General features: G+C 48.6%; 1 protein-coding gene and 1 long non-coding RNA gene across 56 annotated transcripts in view; one reads left to right on the top strand and one right to left on the bottom strand.

Annotated features, from left to right (window-relative positions):
- Positions 1–961: 961 nt before the first annotated feature.
- 4930519K11Rik (RIKEN cDNA 4930519K11 gene) lies at positions 962–1808 on the bottom strand. The gene is made up of 3 exons (NR_131107.1): positions 1662–1808; positions 1345–1504; positions 962–1118 (listed from the first exon to the last, which is right to left on the bottom strand). It is a non-coding gene; the product is annotated as an RIKEN cDNA 4930519K11 gene (long non-coding RNA).
- The window catches only part of Kcnma1 (potassium large conductance calcium-activated channel, subfamily M, alpha member 1), a 712823-nt gene continuing 692467 nt past the window's right edge, over positions 1689–22044 (top strand). For 22 of the 55 annotated variants that reach the window (NM_001253374.1, NM_001253373.1, NM_001253378.1 and 19 more), the window contains exon 1: positions 2594–3051. In NM_001253374.1, coding sequence (NP_001240303.1) covers positions 2674–3051 — 378 coding nt within the window. In that variant the 5' untranslated portion in view covers positions 2594–2673. Of the gene's footprint in view, positions 3052–22044 lie in introns of all 55 variants that reach the window. The other 33 variants (XM_017315884.2, XM_017315873.2, XM_017315871.2 and 30 more) reach the window with 4 other exon arrangements.

The following is a 22044-nucleotide window of genomic DNA, read 5'->3' as shown; positions in this document are numbered from 1 at the left end:
AGTTTTCAGGGGGATCTAGGTTGTAGATATTAGGTAGGAAGAACCTAGAGGGTACCACTGGCTGCAAAGGTTCAAGTTTTGCTCCTATGGGAATACATTCTGAAGGCTCGATGACCCATGGTGGGGCAGGACAGTACCTGTCCTTTGCTGACTTATGCTATGAATGTTATGAGTTTTAAATGTTAATTCTTGGACTTAAGGAAAGTCCCTCAGGCTTGTGTCAAGGCACAGACCCAGCTGGTGAGAAGGCCAATAAAGGAATCTCAGTACCGCAGCCTCTTGCACCTCTCCCCAGCCTTTCAAAGTTCAACTACCCCAGGATGTTGGAAAAGCGCCAGGGCCATTGAATGCATGGGGATTGTGTTGCAGCCCTCTGAGTGCAGAAGGATGGATGATGCTGAAGGGGAGACTGAGGCAATTTCTGCTTCTAGAAAACACCATTTATTGCTCTCTTCTTTAGCACCCCCCTTTCTGTGTGTGTAAATGTGAGTGTGCCCCATAGCATGCACATGGACATGAGAGAATGGTTAACAGGAGTTAGCTTATTCCTTTGACTCTGTGAATTTCAGGGATCAGGCGCAGGGGGTCAGGTTTGGAGACAAGTACCTTTACCAGCAGAGCCATTTTGCTGGCCTTCTGTTGTGTACTATTTTATGGGGGAGGTGATTTTGACCTTAAGTCTTTTCTAATGGATATGTATACTGAGCCCAAGGAATGTACCAACCAATTTGAGACTCACATATTTTCAGTGTCTGCCAGGCTTGGCCTTCTTTGGCCCTCTGTATCCTAGGGCCAGGGTGTGGCTGACCAATGATTTAGGTCGAGACAGCTTGTTCAGGTAAGGAGGCTCCTTTGGGCCAGTTTACCATATGAAGAGTCTTGAAAGGAACCTGAGAATTCCAATTAGACTATAACTAATGAGCTGGAAACTTTGGGGAAATCACTGTGGGCAGTGAGGGGAGAGTGATCATCTTGGTTTTAATTAGCACAGGAAAAAGTTGTGGTCCAGCTGCCAGCCTGGAGAAGTGTCCAGAGGGAGGAAGTTTCTGTGTGCAACGATAGGGGGACTGGGGGTGGGGCGGGGGACAGGGGCTGCTGAACAATCCTGGACTCCTTCCCTTTAAAGGGGAGAAACGGGAGACCAGAAATGTAGAAAGGCAAGCCTGAATGCAGAGTACCCGTCATCCATTTGCCCTTCCCACACGAGTCTAAAGAACTAGGAAGCAGCCCTTTAAGAAACCTCCTTTTCTACCCAGTTTGTTCCACACCAACCACCAGGCTGCTGTCATCTTTGCTTAATAAGGAAACAACAAACAAACAAACAACAACAACCAACAAACCCACCTGCAGCTGTCAGAGGTCACAGACTACCAACAGACTTCCAGATGCCCCAGTTGTTCATCAGCAACTCACAACGTGGCATCTTGGAAACGAAAGAGTGAACTCTCTGTCAGCAGGTGTACTGTACTGGCTAGGGTCTTCCTTAGTCTCCAAGCCTTAGAATCTAGGGGCAATAAGTCCACTGAATCTAGCTGACAACCAGCCACTCCTCTCCCTATTAGGGGCCCCTTTGGGAAAACCGGCCTACCCCAGACACCTGGTGGTTTCCCCTTCTGGTACCCTGCTGAGCCTAGAGGGGCGCAACACCTGCAAAGTCCTACCTCTAGGCTGGTGGCGCTATACTCTACATCCTGGAAGATGGGGGGCCGCATGCCCCACCACTGCCAAATGACCTGCTGCCCCTACACAGCCCCAAGCCGAGGCGAGTTAGCCCGGTAAGCCTCCTCCCCTCCCGCTTCGGGCTGTTTGAGCCCGCGCCCGCTCCAGTTGCTGCAGCTGCCACTGCTGGCGGCTGCGGGGCGCGCGGGGCGCGCGCCGAAGAGGCTCGGGCTGCGAGAACGGGGACGAGGAGGAGCCCGAGGAGGCAAGGAGGAAGAAGCGAGCGGAGGCCGAGGAAGCTCAGGGTCACAGAGACCCGGCCCGAAGGGGTCCCGCAGAGCATCGGCTAGCTGGCCGCGGAGGCAGGGCAGACCGCCGCAACCAACCTGCCGCGGCCCCGCGAGCACAGGAGGCGGCGATCCAGGAGCGGAGCGCAGCCCCGGGGAGGAAGGGTGGCGCGGGCACGCCCGGTCGGGAGGGCGCGGATTCTCCGATCCTAAGGAGCTGTCGCCTCATCACCCGAGAGAGCTGTGCGGGGACGGGCGGGAGACCCCGGGCCCGGGCGCAGCGCACACGCGTGGCGCACGCCAGGCGGGCCGGGCGGCGCCGAGGGTACGCGGGATCGCGCTCACGGAGCTTCGGGAGGCACAGACCCCGGGCGCGGACCGCCCGCGGCGCCCCCTGGGCTCTCGGTGCTCCGCGCAGCCCCGGGGGCGATCGGGGCCGGGGTCGGGGAGTGGGAGCCACCCTCCCTCATCCCCTCCCCCCCCCGGGCCGGCCGGCAGCCCGGGGGAGGGCGGGCGGCGGCGCTTGGCTGTATATATCTCCGCACACCCTGCCAGGTCGCGCACAGCGCCCCGAGCCCAGGCGCCTCCCCGCCCCCCTCCCGGCGCTCCGCGGCGGCGGCGGCAGCGGCAGCAGTAGCAGCAACATGGCTGTTGATGGGTGTTCGGGGTGGCGCTGGCGGCGGGAGGAGCTCCCTCGAGCCCCTGCGCCTGCCGCCCATTGCTAGCTATGGCAAACGGTGGCGGCGGCGGCGGCGGCAGCAGCGGCGGCGGCGGCGGCGGCGGCGGAGGCAGCGGTCTTAGAATGAGCAGCAATATCCACGCGAACCATCTCAGCCTAGACGCGTCCTCCTCCTCCTCTTCCTCCTCCTCTTCTTCTTCTTCCTCCTCCTCTTCCTCCTCGTCCTCGGTCCACGAGCCCAAGATGGATGCGCTCATCATACCGGTGACCATGGAGGTGCCGTGCGACAGCCGGGGCCAACGCATGTGGTGGGCTTTCTTGGCCTCCTCCATGGTGACTTTCTTCGGGGGCCTCTTCATCATCTTGCTCTGGCGGACGCTCAAGTACCTGTGGACCGTTTGCTGCCACTGCGGGGGCAAGACGAAGGTAACGCGCGCCCCGGGCGCCCGCCCCTGCGCCATCCCAGCCGTTTCTCGGCGTCCCCCGCAGCCCACCTCTTAGCTCCGCACTGTGTCTTGCCTCCTGCTGTCCCTGCCAGCCTTGTCCCCGCCGCTTGCCCTTCCCTCCCCTCTCCTTGTGCCCTCGGATTGTGCGCCAGGGGTGAGGAGTTGACCCCAGCAGGTGCGCTCCAGGACGCAGACCCCCGCTTTAGTTCTCTGTTTATTGTAGGGCTATTGGTGACTATGGCCGGACCCGGGTTGGGGGGACATGTGTCTCTTGGGCACGTTGTTGCGGAGTGTGGAGAAGGAACCTTGCAGGGACACAGGAAGCTGAAAGACCCTGGGTGCGTGCGGGACACCACTCACTGGCTGCGGCCAGACTCCTCACGGTGGACTAGTTGGGACAGATCAGCTCATACTTTTGTTGTTGTTGTTGTTGTTGTTGTTGTTGAGGAAATCAGTTCCTGGGGTCCCAAAGAAGGGGGAATCCTTTGAGCTAGGGAGAAAATCTTTTGCATCTGGGAATTCTGGGGGGGAAATCATGGAGAAAGTGGGGGCCCACGGATCAATAAAAAGTTGGGAAGACCCATCCTAGAATGGGGTCAATCTATGGAGAGTCACTTTCTAAAAGTGGCATGGTTGCAAGTCTGATGTCACCGCCCACTCCATCCCTTACATTTTCTTTGTGGAACATTACCCTACCCCAAGTACTTTTGCCACCTCTACACTCCCCTCCCAGGCCATCAACTTTGGATCCCCACAAATACAGCCAGCAGCTCCAATCTGTAGCACCAGGGCTGCACTCCTAAGAGTCCAAGGGACCTCTGCTTCACTAAGCCCCCTTTTGGCACTTGATGTGGCTAGAAGTCGTCTTAAGCTATTCCTGGCAGAGTCGCCCACAGTGTTAGGACTCACATCTCAGATGTGTGGTTGCTAGGCTTTACTCCTGGGCTGTGGCCATCTCCCTAGAGGGGTCCCTGCCCACCACCTAGCACTTGCTGGGGGGCGGTGGACCGGGGGTGGGCAATGTTTGAGCGAGAACTACAGAATGAATAAAAGAAAGAACTGGGAAAAAAGAGGAGCTGAACTGGGTGCAGTCTTTTAGAGAAATTCTCATCCAAGAGGACAGAATAGCACCCATACTTTTGGACAGAGGATATCTCTAGGGGGATTGTGCAAGACACTCATCTTGGTCCCCAAATGTTCACACCTGCTCTAGAAAAGTTCATCCGGGACCCCCTTGAGAAGTCACAGGGCTCAGCAACTTGTAGCAGCGTACAGCTGCTAAAGAGAAGAGTTAGGCTAAGGGGGAAGGCTATGAAACCCAAGGGCAACCGAAGCACTCTCTGTCATTAATTATACATCACCGTAGGTGCTGGGCTCAGCTGTGTTTTGTGGCAGCACATTTGTGTTTTGGAAAATACTGGTGTGTTGGAATAAGGGAGGAAAAAGAAAAAAACCACCCTTCCTTCTTTGCTTCCTCTTGGCATTGCTCTGAAAGCCTCCAATGGTGACAGGTGAGCTTTGTTTAGAGTCCCCTTCTTGAGGATGGAGGTTCCCCCTTCCTTTTCAAGGAGAAAGACCGATGGCCTTCCAGAGAAGCCCTCAGATTAAGCAAGGTTCCTATAGCCAGACCCAGAGATGGTCTCTGTCTGATCATAGAATCACATTCACCCATTCTTTCTCCTGCATCTTCAGCTTGTCCTGGGAGTGTCTCCCTCTCATACTGAGACTTGGTGACTATCTTTAGTTGCACGCATCTCAGTTACTTTCTATATGGAAGTGACTTGGGTTGGCTTTTTAAAAAAACTACTTTCTGTTTTCAGAAAGTGAACAAATTTGGTCATAATGAGTCCTTTTTGTCTTTCTAAGGTTTTAAGCGGAGCGTCTAGCATCTTTTTACTCTAGGGGGTACCCTGTGCTGGTATAGTGTGTGTCATGAAATGTCTCTTAAGGAATTTACATAAAGAATCCCCTTTCTAAATAATGACCAGAATAGCTTTTGCCAGTTTTCTCAGAAAAAAGGTTTTGTGTAACAACAATTAAAAAAAAAACAAAACAACAATCCGTACCTATTCCTCTACATATATTTTAGCTTTAAGACTAGTGGAGTGCACACAGTTGAGAGTTTCAATGCAGACCCTGGAGTAAAAGATGATTGTGGTTGATTGGAAAGATTGAAGGTCAAAACAGAATAGCATCAAGCTCTTTTTGGTACTGTGAGTTCCTTTAGAATCGTGCCCAGTTTTCTTAATATCTGCCTCTTGATTCGTTGGATTAAATTGTGCGTATACTCAACTCCCTGTACCTAACAATGGTAAAAGAGAATTTTTAGGTGCTTCCCTTTCTACCTTCTGGGCTCTGCATTTGTTTTGCAGTTATTCATCTCCTCTTTGCTTTCCAAGTATTCAGTAGTTTTGTTAAGACTCGGTACAGAATAAAGAATTCAGCTCAAGTTTAGAACACTTGTGACTTGCCAGGCTCCGTAAGCAATCCTCTGCTGCCTTTCCACAGAATCTTCTGCCCACCCTCAAGCCTCTTTGCCCACCCTGACCCTAATCCGGGTCCAGTGTGGCTTACTAGGAGCTGGAGTTCCGGAGAAGGTATCTTCTCAGCATCTGACATTCCTGAGGGGACATGTTTCGGCAGGAGCCTGGAATTTTATATATTTGTTCTCCAGGTCTGCACCGTGGTTTTTTGGTCAAAGGAACCCAAGACTGTGGACATATATCTCAGGGTCTCTGTTCATTTGTGCCTCTGGTCTCCAAATAACACATAGCTAATGACTTCATCATCATCATTATTATTATTATTATTATCATCATCATTTTTTTTAAAGGATTATAAACATTTGGGGAGAAGAAGGGAGGAACAAAGAATATTTATGCTAGGTGTGGTGGCCTGTGCCTGTAATTCCTGTACTCAAAGACAGTGGCAGGAGGATTGTGAGTTTTAAGTCAGCTTGGACTAGGTAGCCATAGCCTGTCTCAGATAGTAGGAGAGTGAAACAGGCACACAGCAAACCTCACCACTCCACCCCTGATTGGAGCATGGTTCTTTGCTGAGGGTTTTCATGCTATTGCTTCTCTCCACCACCCTGGATTGTATCAGTGTGCACTGGTCATTTGGCCACAGAATTTTGGGGTTCAGTCTGGTCCTAGATTGTAGCGAGCTGGGGAACTGTTCAGGCAGTCTGCATAAGCCATTTAACCTCTCTGGTCCCTGGGAAATCTGAGGATTGGACCCCGTAAGTTCCAATCACCTCCCTCTGCCTTGGGAACACACGTAGGAGAATGGAAGGACAGAGCAGTTTGGGGAAAGATTTTAAGCTCAGCTTTGTGGTCCTTCCCATTCCTTTGGACACCTATGTGTCTTCCCCCACCCCCTGCCCTTGTTTTATTCATCTGCTAGCGTGTGGTCAAGTGTTTGGGGAAGTAGGCCATTTGTGGATGGGCCTCTGGTTTGCTGAAGGACCTGCCTGTGGCAAGGCATAGACGGACCGATAATCTCAGTCAGAGCTATCATCCCTATAGAACCTCGGTCTTGGTCAAGGATGGTCTGCATGTTGTGAATTATTGAGGTGTTGTCTCCATGGCTATGTCTGAGAAAACAACACATTTTCTCCGACAAGCTCGTGACTAATATAAATATCAGATCCCATTATGGCTTGGTAATTACCCAGGGTCTGGTCTGGTGCATTCAATCAGGACTGCGGCATCAGCACCCTGGAACTCTAGATTCCAGATTGGCCTCAGTGCCTGGTTTCCTCTTGTCCTGGCAATTGCCAGCACCGATGACCTCCACATACTCTTTTGTGGTCAGTTCACCTAGGGTGGCTAGGGAGATACTGTCAGCCCCCAGTCACGGGGGATCTGACCTGGTCTTGTCCAGATAGCTTGTTCTCATTGGTTATTAAAAATTTTAATTTTATATGTACCTGAGTATACAGATGTGCATCAAGTGCACGCAGAAGCCTGTAGAGGTCAGAAGAGGGGTTGGGTCCCCTGGGACTGGAGATTCAGATGTCTGTGAGCCACCATGTAGGTGCTGGAAACCAAACCTGGGTCTTCTACACCATTGGTAGGTGCTTTTGACTGCTGAGCTACCTCTCCAGAGCTGCTGCTGTATTGCTTATTTTTATTTTATTTTGATGGATATTTTAGACTCTACAGTTAATAGACCCAGAATAAAGGCTGTTGCTCCCACTCAGGAGGGTATCTTTGGCTGACAGTGAGCCTTATTTCCTCATCTGCCAGAGGAGCCCACGGACACTTAACTTTGTAGAATTCCTATAAGAAGCATCAATAACATGGGTGTCTAGTGCCCAACAAACACCTGGCACTAGCGGGCCTCTTGGAAGTGAGAGTTACCACAGTTCCACCAAGTGAGAAGCTGTTTTCGCTGCTCCGTTAAACAGAAGCCGCAGAAGGGCACACACTAGAACAGATAGAATTTGGGAACCAAAAGGAGCCTCCAGAACCAGCAACACGAGGTCACTAACCTGTTCAAAGTCACTGAGACTGTGTCTCCTGGCTCTGGATTGCTTCGAGCTATGGTGATGGGGATCTGGTGGGTGAAGAAAGATCTATGGGGGATGCCCTGACAACATGGTTGATGTGTTGATGATGGGGCTGTGGGTGGGCCCTTGATGGTATTGGTGTCTCAGAGAACAGGGCTGGCAGAAGAAAAACATTGTAATAGGCACCGGGAGATGTAGCTATTCAACAGTGTGTCCTTGAAGAGGGTGGATTCCATCCCTGGTAGGCCAGGCAGTCAAGGCTCCCAGAACGATGTTCCCTGCCTCCCAGGGAGGTCACAGAATCCTAACCACTGTGCTGTGCAACCAGACCAGCTCTTCCTTGGCAGTCTTTACAACAGGGTTTCCCAAAGTATGTTCTGGTCCTTGCCCTTGAAGTTACCTTGGGAGAAATTGGTAGTGAGGGCCCTGGCTGAGTCTCTACTGGGAGGATCTCATTATAGGTCTACAGAAGTCTGGCTGGTAGGGAGCTTGCTTTAAGCATCCTTCTCCCCACCCCCCGTCCCCTGCTACCCACTGTGTAGTAGACAAGAGTCAGCCTGTGACCTTGGCAAGGACTTCAGTGGAGGTGCCTCAGTTTCCTTCCTGTCAGACTGAGACTCATAATAAGAGCACAGCCCCAAGCTTCTTTCCCTTACTTTACTGCAGGGAGACATGGGGTTCAGGGAAGACGTGGAGTTCATGCTTTTCTTGCAAGCCTGGGGCTGCTTCTTCTTCTAGAGGACAGGAAGAGACCCCCTGCTGTTTGGCCTGAGAGAGAAGGGAGGCCCAGTCTTTTGCCTCCTTCCCTCAGCCTCTCCTCTTTTTTGTTTGTTTGTTTGTTTGTTTGTTTCTGAGAAAATGATCATGATTTTTTTAATTAGGTATTTATTTCATTTACATTTCCAATGCTATCCCAAAAGTCCCCCACACGCTCCCCTACCCACTCCCACTTCTTGGCCCTGGCGTTCCCCTGTATTGAGGCATATAATCGGCCTCTCTTCTTGACCACAGAACAAGTAACTGTGCTCTTTGGGCTGGGCTGCTCAATAGGTGCTTAGTAGCAGGCAGTAAGTGCTTGCTCTAGGGCTCACTTGTTTGCACCGCCCCCTTCTCTCTCTGTCTCTCTTTGAAGCAGTTGAGAGGACATTGGATTATAATGCCAGGGCCTCTTTCCCAAAGTGGGTAGCAGGAGTGCCCTGGCTCTCAGTGGCAATGGCTGTGCTAATCTGTGAATCACAACAGCCGACACTACCTTCTCGGGACTTGAGAGCTGAGGAGCCTCTAGAGAGACTCCTTTTTGGTTCGTGGGAAAGGGTTGTGTTTGTGCAGTGACACCATAGCCCGGGGACATCATGGAGGACTCTGAGACTTATAGAGAAAATTTTCAGGGTCAGGTAAGGCCAATCTCCCGCAGAACCTCTGAAATTCCATTGCTGTACACAGCAGGAGCAGACCAACAGTGTCTCCTTCTTCCAGATGCCCCAAGTTGCTGTATTCTTGGCTTTGGGCTCAGTGAGAAGAGAATTCAGGATCCCATCCTCATGTGCCTAGCTTTGTGAGAAGAAGGTCCGAAGAGTGTCGGCTGGGCTCAGATTTCTGTCTGCAAAGGGCTGAAGGAGGAATCTTTGACTTTCATATATACAGGATCACCTGAAGGGCTGGGGAAATGGTCGGATGCAGAAGGCCCAGGGAGCGGCCTGAGCGGTCGTGTTTCTGTAAGAGACAGGCCTTGCTGATGCCATGCAGAGCCTGATGTGAATGAACAGTAAGGGCAGGTTGTCTCTGAAGATGGGCTTATCCTAGAACATGTACACCCCTAGCTCTCCTATGTCATGAAGGGGTCCAGAATGGACAAGAAGTGGAAGGTTTGCTAACATCAGACAGTCGGGGTGAGAGAGATCGATGAGGTGGTTTGGGGTGGAGGGTGGGCCTGCTGCCGGGTTGGATGCTCACGATTAAAGCTGCCTCTTTGGGTATCTTCTCCCAAAGAGCTTTGGGGCTGGCTTTGTGGTAGCCAGGGTGGCTTTCTGTAGTTTACAGGGAGTGGCATGCCAGTTACCAGCCAATGTGTGGGTTCTTCTTCATGCCAGTTGGTCACACTGTGAGGGGTGTGGCTTCCCAAAGTCCAGGGTAGCCAGTTAGCCAAACCACCATCTTGCAAAATTAAAGGTTACAGCTGTGTGTGGTGGTCCAGGAGGTCAGCTGTGAGCTAATCCTACTGGAAAGGTTCAAATCAGGGGATTTTCCACAGGGACCTAGGGTGGCCTTTACCAAATGGGAGGGAGCCTCAACCTTAAAGGTATCTTCAAGGGGAAAGAGTGCTATCTTCCTTTGTACTTCTCAAGGATTCTAGTAGACAACAGTGCAACAGTGAAAGTAGTGCCTTTCCCCTCCCCTCTTCCCCCACCCCCCCATCTGCCACTACTAGAAGGGATTTCACAGCTCTAACTCCGGGACTTTCCTTGAGATGTTCTTTTTAGGTTGTTCCATTGTCAAAGGAGGGGAACTTAGAAGGAGCCATATGAAGAATGGCCCTGTACCTGGCCCTCTACCTGACCCTGTACCTGGAGGCTCACAGATCTTCTTCTTAACGTTAGCACCGCTGGTTTTGCCTTTATCAGAGCATACATACTGTGCCAGAAACCGAGCCAGGTGCCAGGGGAAAAAAATAATGAAGACTGGTTCTCACCTCTTGCCCATTTGGACTCAGAATCATCAGACTGAGCAGAGCTAAAACCAGGTCCCTTCTCATGGGGTGTGTACAGCTGTGAGTGACCCTGAGCAGTCTTCAGATTCCTTGAGGGCAGAAATTGAGTTATCTAGAAAGAAACACAAGAAACTTAGGGTGGTGGGGACAATGGGAGGTGCAGATTCATGTCTCTGCTTTGTGTGCATGTATGTCCAGAGCACAATCTTGGGTGTTGTTCTCTAGTTATTAAAAATTATATTGGTTGTCATGTGTGCATGTTGTGGTGCATTTGTGGAGGACAGTCAATATCCAGGAGTCGCTTTTCTCTGTCTGCCTTTATGTGGGTTCCAGGGGCTACACCCAGGTGATCAGGTTTGCTCAGCAACTACTTTTCAATGAGCCATCTTATCAGCTTCACCTTGTTTTTTTTATTGGGACAGTCTCTCTCAATGGTCTGGACTCACCAAGTAGTCTAGGCTTGGGGCCAGTATTCCCGAGCGAGCCTGAGTCACCCTCTCAGCTGTGGGAGTCCAAGCACACACATGAGCCTAGCTTTGTACATAGGTCCCAGGGATCTGAACTCAGGTAGGTCCTCAGTGTGTATGGCTCTCTGAGCCATCTCTCCAGCCCCATCTTTCTATTTTTTTTTTTTTTTTTTTTGGTGTCAACTATCAGAGAAGCTCTGAGAGGGAGGGAATCAAGAGAGGGAGAGAGAGAGAGAGAGAGAGAGAGAGAGAGAGAGAGAGAGAGAGAGAGAGAGAATGGCTTGATTTGGTGACAAGCTTTGGTGATAAAATTCTAGATTGCTTGATTCATCCTAGATTATGATTATTCACACCACCACAGTGTCTTGACTAGTGGGTGAAAAGGACTTAGTTCTCTTGGGCAGCTGTGTGTGAGGGGGGATGAGTTGGGCAAGGGGCAGAAGGAGAGTTTCAAAAGAATGCTCTCGTTCAGATGGAATTTGCATTGTGTTTGGCATTATTTGGTAATTGTCTTTGGGACATTATGTCTAATTGCCAATTTGGAAATGTAATTGGCACTCTAGGGCCAGAATGGATATACTTAACGTCCTCTAGCTGAGCCTGGGAGTCATCTTCCTGTACGATCTCATTACCTGTGTGACGAATGCTTCTCTACGTGGCCAATGCAGAAATTATTTAAAACATCTTATTTACCTTTTTACTTTCTTTTGCTTTTGTTTTTGAAGTACTGAGTATAGAACCTAGAGCCTCAAGCATGCTAGGCGAGTACTCTACTGCTTGAGCGACGACCTTAACTGTTTTTCCATTTTAATTTGTGAGCACATGTGTGCGTGTGTGTGTGTGTGTGTGTGTGTCTGTGTGTCTGTGTGTCTGTGTGTCTGTGTGTGTGGTCTTTTCTGAGACAGTCTCACTATGTAGCCCAGGTTGGCCATGAATTCGTGCTCTTCCCACCTCTGCTCCCTGAGTGCTGGCATCACAGGTGTTACCCCAGCCCTGATGCCCCCATATTCTGCCCATGCCGTTTTATTGGTATTTCTTACCAGGTTTTCTTGAGAACCCAGATCCAGTGGACTCTCAACCTTAAAATGACCACCAGCATCCTTTTCTTCTTCTCTGTCTTCCATCTGGTTGCCTTCCCCCTTGTTTCCTTTTTCCACAGTGCTTTCTCATCCTGGAGAACTTCTGTGGAACCTGGTATCATTTAATTTTGGTCTTTAAAGACACACACTAGAGCACAATGCTACCATTTAGGCAGAGATAGCTAGAGAAAGTGCTACATGATTTGTCTATCATCAGAGTTTAAGTTTAAGAGCCAGCCAAAGATTTTTTTAAATGAAAAATTAAATTGTAAAGCCGGGCACGGTGGTGTAGACCTGTAGTCTCAGCAGATGGGAGGCTGAGACAGCAGTATCATTACCTCCAGGTGGCTCTACAGTGAGACCTTGTGGTGGGAGAGAGGAAGAAAGATTGTTACTTGAAGTAAAATCTCTCCCATACATGATGATATCTGGAGCCATAATTTATATTTTAATATTATTATTTTAAGTATTTATCATTATTATTTGTATTTATGTGTACTCACATGTGTCTGTGTGGATATATTCTGCCTATGGAGTCCAGAAGAGGGTGTCTGATAGAGGGAGCTGAAGTTACAGGTAGTTGTGAGCTGCCTGATGTGGGTGTTAGGAATAAAACTCAGGTCATCTGAAAGATCAGAGAGCAGCCTTAACCACTAAGCCACCTCTCAGCCAACCATAATGTTTGCATAAGAGGTTTAGGGCAAGGTTTTATGAGATATTCTTTTCAGAATTGTAGAAAGCCATTCAGGCATGATGGGTTTGCCTATGACATACATGGATTATAAATGGAGAGTCTGCATATCGGTCAGTTTCCTTGCCATATCGTGTTCTTGTTCTCCTGTTCTCCTGAGAGCAGGAAATGCTCTGTTCTGGTTTGGGAGTGAACTTGGGTGTGGGAGGACTGGAGCGGATAGTGGCTTGTAAGCTAGGTGGTTGGTGGGCAACAAACGGGGACTTGACTAAGCAAGTGTAACCACAGCTCATGGTGGGTAGGGCTTTGGAGGTCTCCCCAAGTGCTGGTGCTCTTCTGCTCCCCCAGCAAAGGGGACAAGTGTCCATGATCTCCTGAGGCCACCATTGCCCACCTTAGAGTGGACCTGGCAAGAGCTTTCCCGTTTCTCTTTGCTTGTGCCCCATGGCTGGGGCACCCAGAACAAGTCCAGAGTAGTAGATTTCAGACTGAGCACAGGCCTGGATGGCAAAGTGTATGGATATCAACTACTCTGTGATGATGTCAAAGAACCTTACCTGTGATGCTTCTGTGTAGGCAGCTTGTCCTCTCCGGTCACTTTTTTGGCTCCCCCTCTTCTCCTGAGACAGTGAGGTTCCCTGTTTTCTAGTCCTTGACATTTGGAAGCACGGAGTCTCCAGTCTGCCCGATGGTTGTGACTATGAAGATCGGTTTAGTCTGGCTGCAAGCTGTGAGTAGTGTGTGTGTGTGTGTGTGTGTGTGTGTGTGTGTGTGTGTGTGTAAGGAGAAATGGGATTATGAGGGTGGGGGGAAAAGGTCTAAGGAAAGAAAAAGGGTGTAACAAGACGGGGATATATAGGTATATGTGCCATAAAAGCAGAAGGCGAAACTATTTTGAGGGAGGAGGGGACCAGCAAGGGTGAAGAGTAGGGGAGGGTGCTGAGGGGGGACAAATAAAAAGTAAAGCATAGTGGAATATATGTATGAAAATATTGTCACATGGAACCAGATTCTTGGCATGCTAACTAAAAATCCATTTTAAGGGAGAGCTAGAAAAAGAGAAGACAGACAGACACCCCCAGGAGCACAGAGGAGGAGGTAGGGTGTGCAGAATGATACAGAGACAGTCACACCAGGAGCAATGACACTTCCCCGCGGGGAGCTGGAGGCTGGGTCCATGTGAGACTGACAGAGTTTGATCCCAGCCCCTTCTCCTTGGCCCTATTTGAATATATCAGGTTGCCTCACCTCCAAGGAGTGGGGCAGAGCAGTAGAAAACCACTGGGCACAGTGACTTTCGTCTCTGCAACAGTGCAGGTTTTCACGACACTTTGTTCTGTTAACTGGGCCCTTCACCACAGACCAGCAGCAGCCCCCCCTTTACCCCCCCTGCCTTTGCCTTCTCTCTGTGCACTTTCTTCACAGTGTCTACAGGAGCTGTGCTGGTGGCCTGTGAATTATAGGCACCACAGCCGAACAGGTGATGGGCTTTTAAGGAGTGCAGAAATGATGTCCCTAACCAAACCGTCAGGGAAATGCAACAGTTGGCATAGCTCTAAAAAAAAAAAAAAAAAGAAAGAAAGAAAGAAAGAAAAAAAGAAAAGAAAGAAAGAAAGAAAGAAAGAAAGAAAGAAAGAAAGAAAAAGAAGTCCATTTCTTATAATTATTTGCAACCTATTTTCCTCATAAGATTTAGTTTTTGACTTCAGTGTTTTATATTTTTACTTAATCCTGAGTACTGTATGTTCAGTGTACAATGTAGAACATTGTAGAAATGAAGATGTAGACCAGACAGAAAAAAAAAAAAAGATACTTCACACCTGCTGGGATGAGTACTGTTAAAAAAACATCCAGAAAGTTCACAAGTGTTGAAAAGGTAGTAGAGAAATTAGAACCCCTGGAAGCTAGATGGGAGGGTTTTTTACAAAATTAAAAATGAACTATCATGGTTCAGTGTTTCCATTTTTGGTCTATGTCTCATACCTTAGGAACAAGGACCTGGATGACGTCTGTGTGCTCACACTGAGAGCCGTGGTACCCGTAACAGCCCAAAGTGGCAACCAAGGTGAAGGGAGAAACCAAATGTAGTTCGGACACACAAGGGCTGTTGTCCGGCTGTATGAGGGAAGGACCTTGAATAGAGACCTTCACTGCCTTAAGCTAGGTGATGATACGTAGACATGAAAGATGGGACTCTACTCCAACAGGCACCTAGGATGGCCAACTCACGGCAAGTGGTGGTTCCTCAGGTGATCGCTCATACTGGGCTCCGAGTTTCAGCTTTGCGGATGAGAACATTCAGAAGAGACTTGCACACCAATGTGAATATGTTTGTTACTGCTGACCTGCTCAGTGAGAAACAGTTAAGAAGGCAGGCTTTACATTTTTATTTTGCTTTATTATTTTACGTGTAGGGGTTTTGTCAGCATGTATGTTTCTGTGCCACGTGCACGCAGTGCCTCTGGAGGCCAGAACACGGCACTGGATCCCACTGGGACTGGAGTTACAGATGGTTATAAGCAGCGACGTGGGTGGTGGGAATTGAACCTGCATCTTCTGGAAGAGCAGCCAGTGCTATTAACTGCTAAACCTTCTTTCCAGCTCCAAGAAGGCCAAACACATTTTATTTATTTCTAATATTTTTCAATAATTGTTTTTATAAATCTAACATTTGGTAGGCTATGGCAGAGGATCTCGATTTCGAGGCTAACAATGTCAAAACAGGGCCTGGGGATGTACCTTAGTGGTAGAGCACTTTCCTAACATGCAGAGGCTGCCCCCCCACCCCGGTTTAATCCCCAGCACTGATAACACACACACACACACACACACACACACACACACACACACACACACACTATGCACACCATGCACACCACTCACACCCCTACACTTTTTTCAGAAGGAAAAAAAAAAGTTTCTCCAGATCAAAACACACCCCTGGAGTTAACTAGTATGTGGGTCTGTTCACTTCCCTGCCCCCTTTTACTGGGACCCCATTGACCACAACTTTTCACTTTCTTCTTCCTGTGGGCATTCAGGCCCTTGAGAGGTCTACGGCCTTGCTGGGTTGGATCCACACAGCCACCTGAAGAATGAGCAGTGGCCCTCTTCCTGCCCACAGTCTGTTTTACTGAGATTTGCTCTTTGTATATTTCTGTAGTGCTGGACAGTCAGTTCAGGGTCTTGTGCCAGCCTTGGACCAGTGAGCGGTAACTCGAGCCCACCTCTCCTCTCAGGGGAAAGTTAAGGGCTGAGCCATCTCAGAATTTTGACATTGACACACGACATAGGGCAGTTATCGTGTCTCTGACAAGGCGTTGTCTGGGTCTTAGGCTTCTTAGATATAAATTGTTCTTGATTTAATGATTTTTTTTCAAGTACAATGCCACGTAGGTCAATTTCAAAGATATCATTTTTACCTTTTATAAATTCCATTACTTGAGGCCATAGACCCAGGGAGTGGATTTTGCTCTGCTAAAAATCACAAAAGTGGACTTTGATTGACATGTTCCCAAAACTTTAGTGCTGACTTTGATGAGGAGACATACTTGAGAATTTCAATGTGAAGCAGTATTAAAAAGATGCTCGGTGGCTGAGAGCAGGAGTTGCCATTGAAGAGAACTGACTTTGGTCCCCAGCTCTCCAGTCATGCGATCACCTGTCGCTCTGGCTCCAGGGGATCTGAGGCTCTGGCTTCTGTGGGAACATGCGCTTTAGTGCATGGACACTGTCCATGCACCCTCCCAGACACCCACACACAATTTAAAAGTAAAAAAAAAAATTAAACATTTTTAATCAGAGGACATTGGAAATACTATTATGCCTGCATTTAGAGGGGAAAAAAAAACTAATCAGATCTGGGGGAGAAGGGAGGGGTGTGGCAGGGACCTGGGAGGGAGGGAGGGAGGGAGGGAGGGAGTGGGAGCTGGGGTTGAGATGTATTGTGTGAGAGAAAGAGAAATAAAAAGAAAACATTCAGACTTAGGGTTTTGTGACTCTGTTATTACTTCTGATGACATAGCTGCGTGACTACTGAAGGCTTATTTTGACTCTTGGTGTGGGGAAAAGTGGAAGTCATCTTAGCTTGTAGTCTATAAATAGGCTGGGATTATAGGCTAGCAGTGTTTGATTGAAAAGAAGGCCATGAGAATCAACTCACTTTGAAGTTTTCCCTCAAGTCATCCTAAAAGGCAGCCCTGAGCCAGCCCGGTCATCTCTGTACTGTTCAGTGAGCTTCCCAGCTGCCGAAGCCGCTGTGGCAGGGGCAAGCTCCAGGAGGGGTGACCCCCAAATGTCTAGGTGCTCTCTGAACCAAAGTCCCCCCAACCATAAACAGCCAGTACACCGGGACTTCCTGGAATTACGCCTTTAGATTATATAATAGCCATTCGCCGTTACCAGGGCCACGTATTAAATTTTAACTTGTCACAGGTAAATGATGTTAACAGTTTGCAGAGTCACAGAGTACGAGGCTGCTCCGGGGCTTGCTCAGCACACCAGCCATCATCCCACGGCCCTGACCAAACAAACAGAAAGAGAGAGAAACAAAGGGAAGCAAAACCCCTCACACCAGCACGAGACCCTTCTACAGAGGAGTTAGCCCTTCATGAGTATGTGTGCGTGGTGTGTGTTGTATGTGTATTGTGTGTATGTATGTGGTATATATGTGGTGTGTGTGTGTGTGTGTGTGCGTGCACACAGGTGATTGTGACTATGTATTTCTTACAGAACTAGCTAAACATTTAGACAGTAGAGATGGCAACTGCAGAGTGATGTGCTCTGTTCATGGGCAGGAAGCAGATATGATAGAGATTTTCTGTTTTCGTTTTCCCAGTGACATGACGACGTGAACACCTTTTTTTTTTTTTTTTTTTTTTTTTTTAGCTGATCCTTTTTTTAAGTTGGCAGCTGAAATGCTAGCATGCTAATCTCTCCTGAGTTGCATGGAAACTAATAAAACCACGAAGGTTTCTATTTGTGCTCTGCGAACACAGACGGTAATGAAACCAAAGCAGCCATCTCCAGGGGTGATGCTATTTAAATGCCAGGCAGGGCTTGAAAATGATTTTAATGGTGGAAACAGAAACCAGCTAGTGAGATGTTGCTTCTCATTCTCCCCAGTGTCTGCTCACCTGTGTCTTCTCAGAGAGAATATGTGCACACATATGTATGTGCACAGACACCCACCTACCCATGTACATCCACACCTCCCACACACATGCACACATGCATCACACACGATCCACATAGATAGAATTTATTTGCAGTATGTTAGGTGGATCCTACTTTGCTATGGAAGTACTTTACCATGGCACTGTGTCCCTAGACTGAACCAATTTGTTTATAGCAAGGCCTTCCACTGGCTCATATACTATGTCATTTGCTTTTGAGCCCAGCAGTTAGTTCTGGAACATTCTTTTGTACCCTTTCCTGTTTATTCTCAGGTATCCATCAGTCTCCAGATTTATCACTGTTTTTGTTCTGGGAAGTTCTTCTGTGTGAACTGGAAATACTGATGTCTTTCAGAAAACAATAACAAGTTTCTTCTGAGTATCCATGAGGCATAAACAGTGTTGGAGGTCTCATATGGTAATTAGGTTATTTGATCCTCAAAGTAATCCTTTAATATAGACATTTAAAATTATTTTATAAAGTTTTAAAGGTTAGAGAATAAGCATGAGGAATAAAATCAAACTTCTCCCACCCCTATAGGAAGCTTTGTGTGTTTACTGGTGTTGGGGTACTAAGCACTTTATATGCAAATATTTGGATTGAACCATCCATTGCGGTAGGTAGTACTATCACTCTTACTTTATGGATTAGGGAATTGAGGCCCAGGCCATGCATTAGTGTGGCAGTAGATCTGGGTATGAACCTACACAGTATTAATGACCTCTGTACCCCATATCCCAGGGCCTGTTGTATGATGAGTCGCTTATGAGTCTAGAGGAACTATTGCTATAGGACTAAAAGGTGTATGAGAGGGTGGACGGTGTTGCTTAGATGGTGGAGTATTTGCCTAGAGTGCACAAAGCCCTGGGTTCAGTTCCCCAGTTGTAGGGAGCTGGATGGGGGCGGGGGGGGGGGCGGGAGGTGGCATCAGAGGTTCAAGGTCATCCTTGGCTACAAGTCAAGTTCAAGGCCAACTTAAGATACATTAGGACCCTGTATCAACGTTTAAACACTACACATACATGCCCACACATGCACGCACATGCACATTACCACCACCAAACAACAACAAGGAGTAGCTTGAGCCTCACACACCATTTCTCCATGAGGTGGGAAGTCCTTGGTTAAGTGCAGAGAATTCCATAATACCAGGATTGAAATGGATCTGAAGTGCTGGTCACATCTCTTAAATTCATGAGCTGTGTTGTCAGAAAATGGGGCATGCCCCCTTTCTCTACCTTCAATAAGTGGGTGTACTGTATGCAGTTATGCAGGTTCACCTCCAGAGCTGGTGTGAGACTTAGATCATATAACACATAGTTGTGTTTGACAATCTAAGGCCCACATGCCAACCCCTGTGTCACAGGGTCCATAGAAGCACAAAATAAATATTTGGGTGAGTTTTGAGCATGTGTCCTTCAATTGGATTAAGCATAAGATACATAATTCAAACATGTTTTTAAAAGGTTGAGATAGAGGTTGGAAGTTATTAAAATTCATTCTGTTCAAGCATGAGGGCCTGAGTTTGAGACCCCAGAACATACATGAACGCTAAGTATGGTCACACTTGCCTGTAACCTCAGTGCTGGGAGGCAGAGATAGGTGGATTGGCCAGCCAGCCGAGGTGGAGCTATGAGATTACCCTAGCAAATGAAAAAAGGCAGAAAAGTAATTGGGGAAAACACTCGGTTGCTGATTTTTGTGGGCCACCTACAGACAAGTATTCCACACACATGTGCATATGCATAAGCCATGCATCCCAAACACACATACACACACACACACACACACACACACACACACACACACACACAGACACACACAGACACAGACACACACACACACACACACACACACACACACACACACACACACACACACACGAGCACGGGGAAGCAGTAAAGTTGGATGACACTTACCACCCAAGCCTTCCTGTTAAGCCACAGAGATAACAGAGCTGCAGATCCTGATGTGGAATGGTGCCCACTATTCTCTCATCTCTGGGTGCTACCTGAGTCTCTCTCGAACTCTGTTCTTTCCTTCTATCCCACGGGTCTTGGGACTTGAACTCACACTGATGGGCTTGGTGGCAAACGCTTTACCTGCTGAGGATCCTCACTGGCTCCTCTCTTTCAAAGTCTGAGACTCTTGGCGATGGAAGGGAAGCCATGCACGTGAAATAGATAGATCTGAGTTCTTTGGCTTATTGGAATGACGTCACAGGATGGGGGGGGGGTCAGGAAACCCCTCAGTAGGTGTGACCCCCTTGCTTTGAAAGGATCACCCCCTGTCCTCTGGACCTCTTTAGCCTGGAAATACATTATTGTACCTCTCTCTCAATCTCTTTCTAGATAGTTGGGTGTCATGACCTTGTGTATTCCAAACCCTGTGGGTAGAACATTTGGAAGTGGGAAATGGATTGGTCAGTTAGTAAATCTTTACAAACAGGATTGTCCTTTTCCCAGGGATGTGGGGATCATGTGAGACCTTTCTTTTCTGGTAATGCCGTGGTCACATTGCATGATTGCAGGAATCCCCTACACATTGTAGTTATGAGCAGTGACCCTTGGAGCTCTGTAGTGCCCAACCTGTATATCCATATGCCTGTCTTAGCAAGCAACTAGCTGGGCTGGTACAATGAACTCACAGAAGAAATGAGAAATGCCATAAACCCCTCTTAACCATTACTGTCAAAACGAGAAGGCAGAATGCAAAGAACTTGCGATCCAGAGAAGGGGGAGGGAATGGATTTGGTCAAGGAGGGAGGGGCCAGATGAGCCCATTGGAACTGTGGAGTTGGGGTTACCCTTCAAGCCTCGTCCCTCAACAGGCTGTTTCTGTGCTTTCTCATCACTGTACTCATGCCCTGGCACAGCAAGCGTCCCTGGTTTTAAGCACAAGCTTTGAGAACGCCTCCTGTACACATGTCAGCCAGGTGCGTCCCTGTGGCCCACGGGCGAGGGATAACAAGACCCTGAGGATTTAGAAGAGGCTCCTCTGCAGCCAGCTCTGCTATTTTCAGCTGCTACCTACAGCCTCTGCTGTCCCAGGTGTTTGTCAGCACAGCATCCTCTGCATGAAGCGGAAGTAGCTATCAGAGGCCAGGACTTTCTCATCCAGGTCATGGCTGTCCCCTTCCCAGGCTGGGTAGTTGATGGTCTCAGAGGCTGGCAGGCTGTAGCCAAGCTTCTCTGGGTTGGGTGAAATGGGCAGGTGGAGACAGAGAAAAGATCGTTGCCATTGATGCCTCTTTTCAGCCCTGAGGTGTTGGGCAGCTCTTCATCCAGCAGTGGCTTATCAATAATCGCTCTGGAACTGCTGGCTGTGGCTTCAAGGTGCTGCAGATCTGAGCTATATCCCTGTTGCCGGGAGACCTGGTGATAGCATAGCAGAGCATAGTTCAGGAAGGTCCAGGTGCAGTAGAGGGTAGAGGAGGCCTTGCATGGCCTTAGGTGGCCCAAGTCTTCCCCTCCAACCTCCCACTTTCTTACCCAGTGCAGATTAGTTCAACTGATTAGGAGGATACCTCCCAGGGGGCCATCCTCCCTCTCTTCAGCCAGCCTTTCTTTTCTTCCTTGGCCTGCATGGGCATCTGCTGCAGCAGGCATCTCTACTCCCATGTGGAGTGCTCCCTGTGGATAGAACTGCTACATTTTCTCTTTGGCTCTATGCCTGGCTGGTGGTCCTGAAGGGTACTGGTGCCTCTAGGTGTTGGTAGATAATATCATGACTTGGTCTTCACAGAAACCATGGGTGAACCTCAGCTTGCCCAGCTCCTGTTATTTATGTGTTGGCCTTGTTGCTTTTGCATCAAGGCTAGCTGGGAAGTGCTCTGAACTAGTGGAATCAGGCAGAAGGGACTTGATGTAACTTCCTGGGTTCAGTAGCAGGACACCTTGATATTTCCGTTTGTCTCTTGGGACACTTGCTGTCTGGAAATTAGTGGCCTTGTGCAGGGTATCTGACTGCTTTGAAACCACTATGTGTAAGTCCAAAGTCCCAGGAGAGGTCCTGGAGGAAGGGATACTATATGAGCAGAAAGGAGACAGGAAAAAGACAGAGGAAGTGCAGTGAGTATGGGGGAGGGGGTAGGGAATGAGTATGTGTGTACTAGACGCACATGAAGACACCATCTTGGAACTGGATACTTTAAGTCCCACTTACGCAAATCAGAGACAAATTATTCAGTTGATTGCTCCATGCATTCCTGCTTTCAGAATAAGACCAAGAACAGAATGAAATGATTGGGTTTAAGCCACTACTTATATATCGGGGTGGTTTGTCTGCAACAGCTGACTGGAATAGGTAGTAGTTGCTAGAGGCTTTCCTTAAGACTCAGCT

The sequence above is a fragment of the Mus musculus genome, chromosome 14 (assembly GCF_000001635.26).
Source record: "Mus musculus strain C57BL/6J chromosome 14, GRCm38.p6 C57BL/6J".
NCBI classification, from domain to species: domain Eukaryota; kingdom Metazoa; phylum Chordata; class Mammalia; order Rodentia; family Muridae; genus Mus; species Mus musculus.
This window is presented reverse-complemented; position numbering and strand designations above follow the sequence as displayed.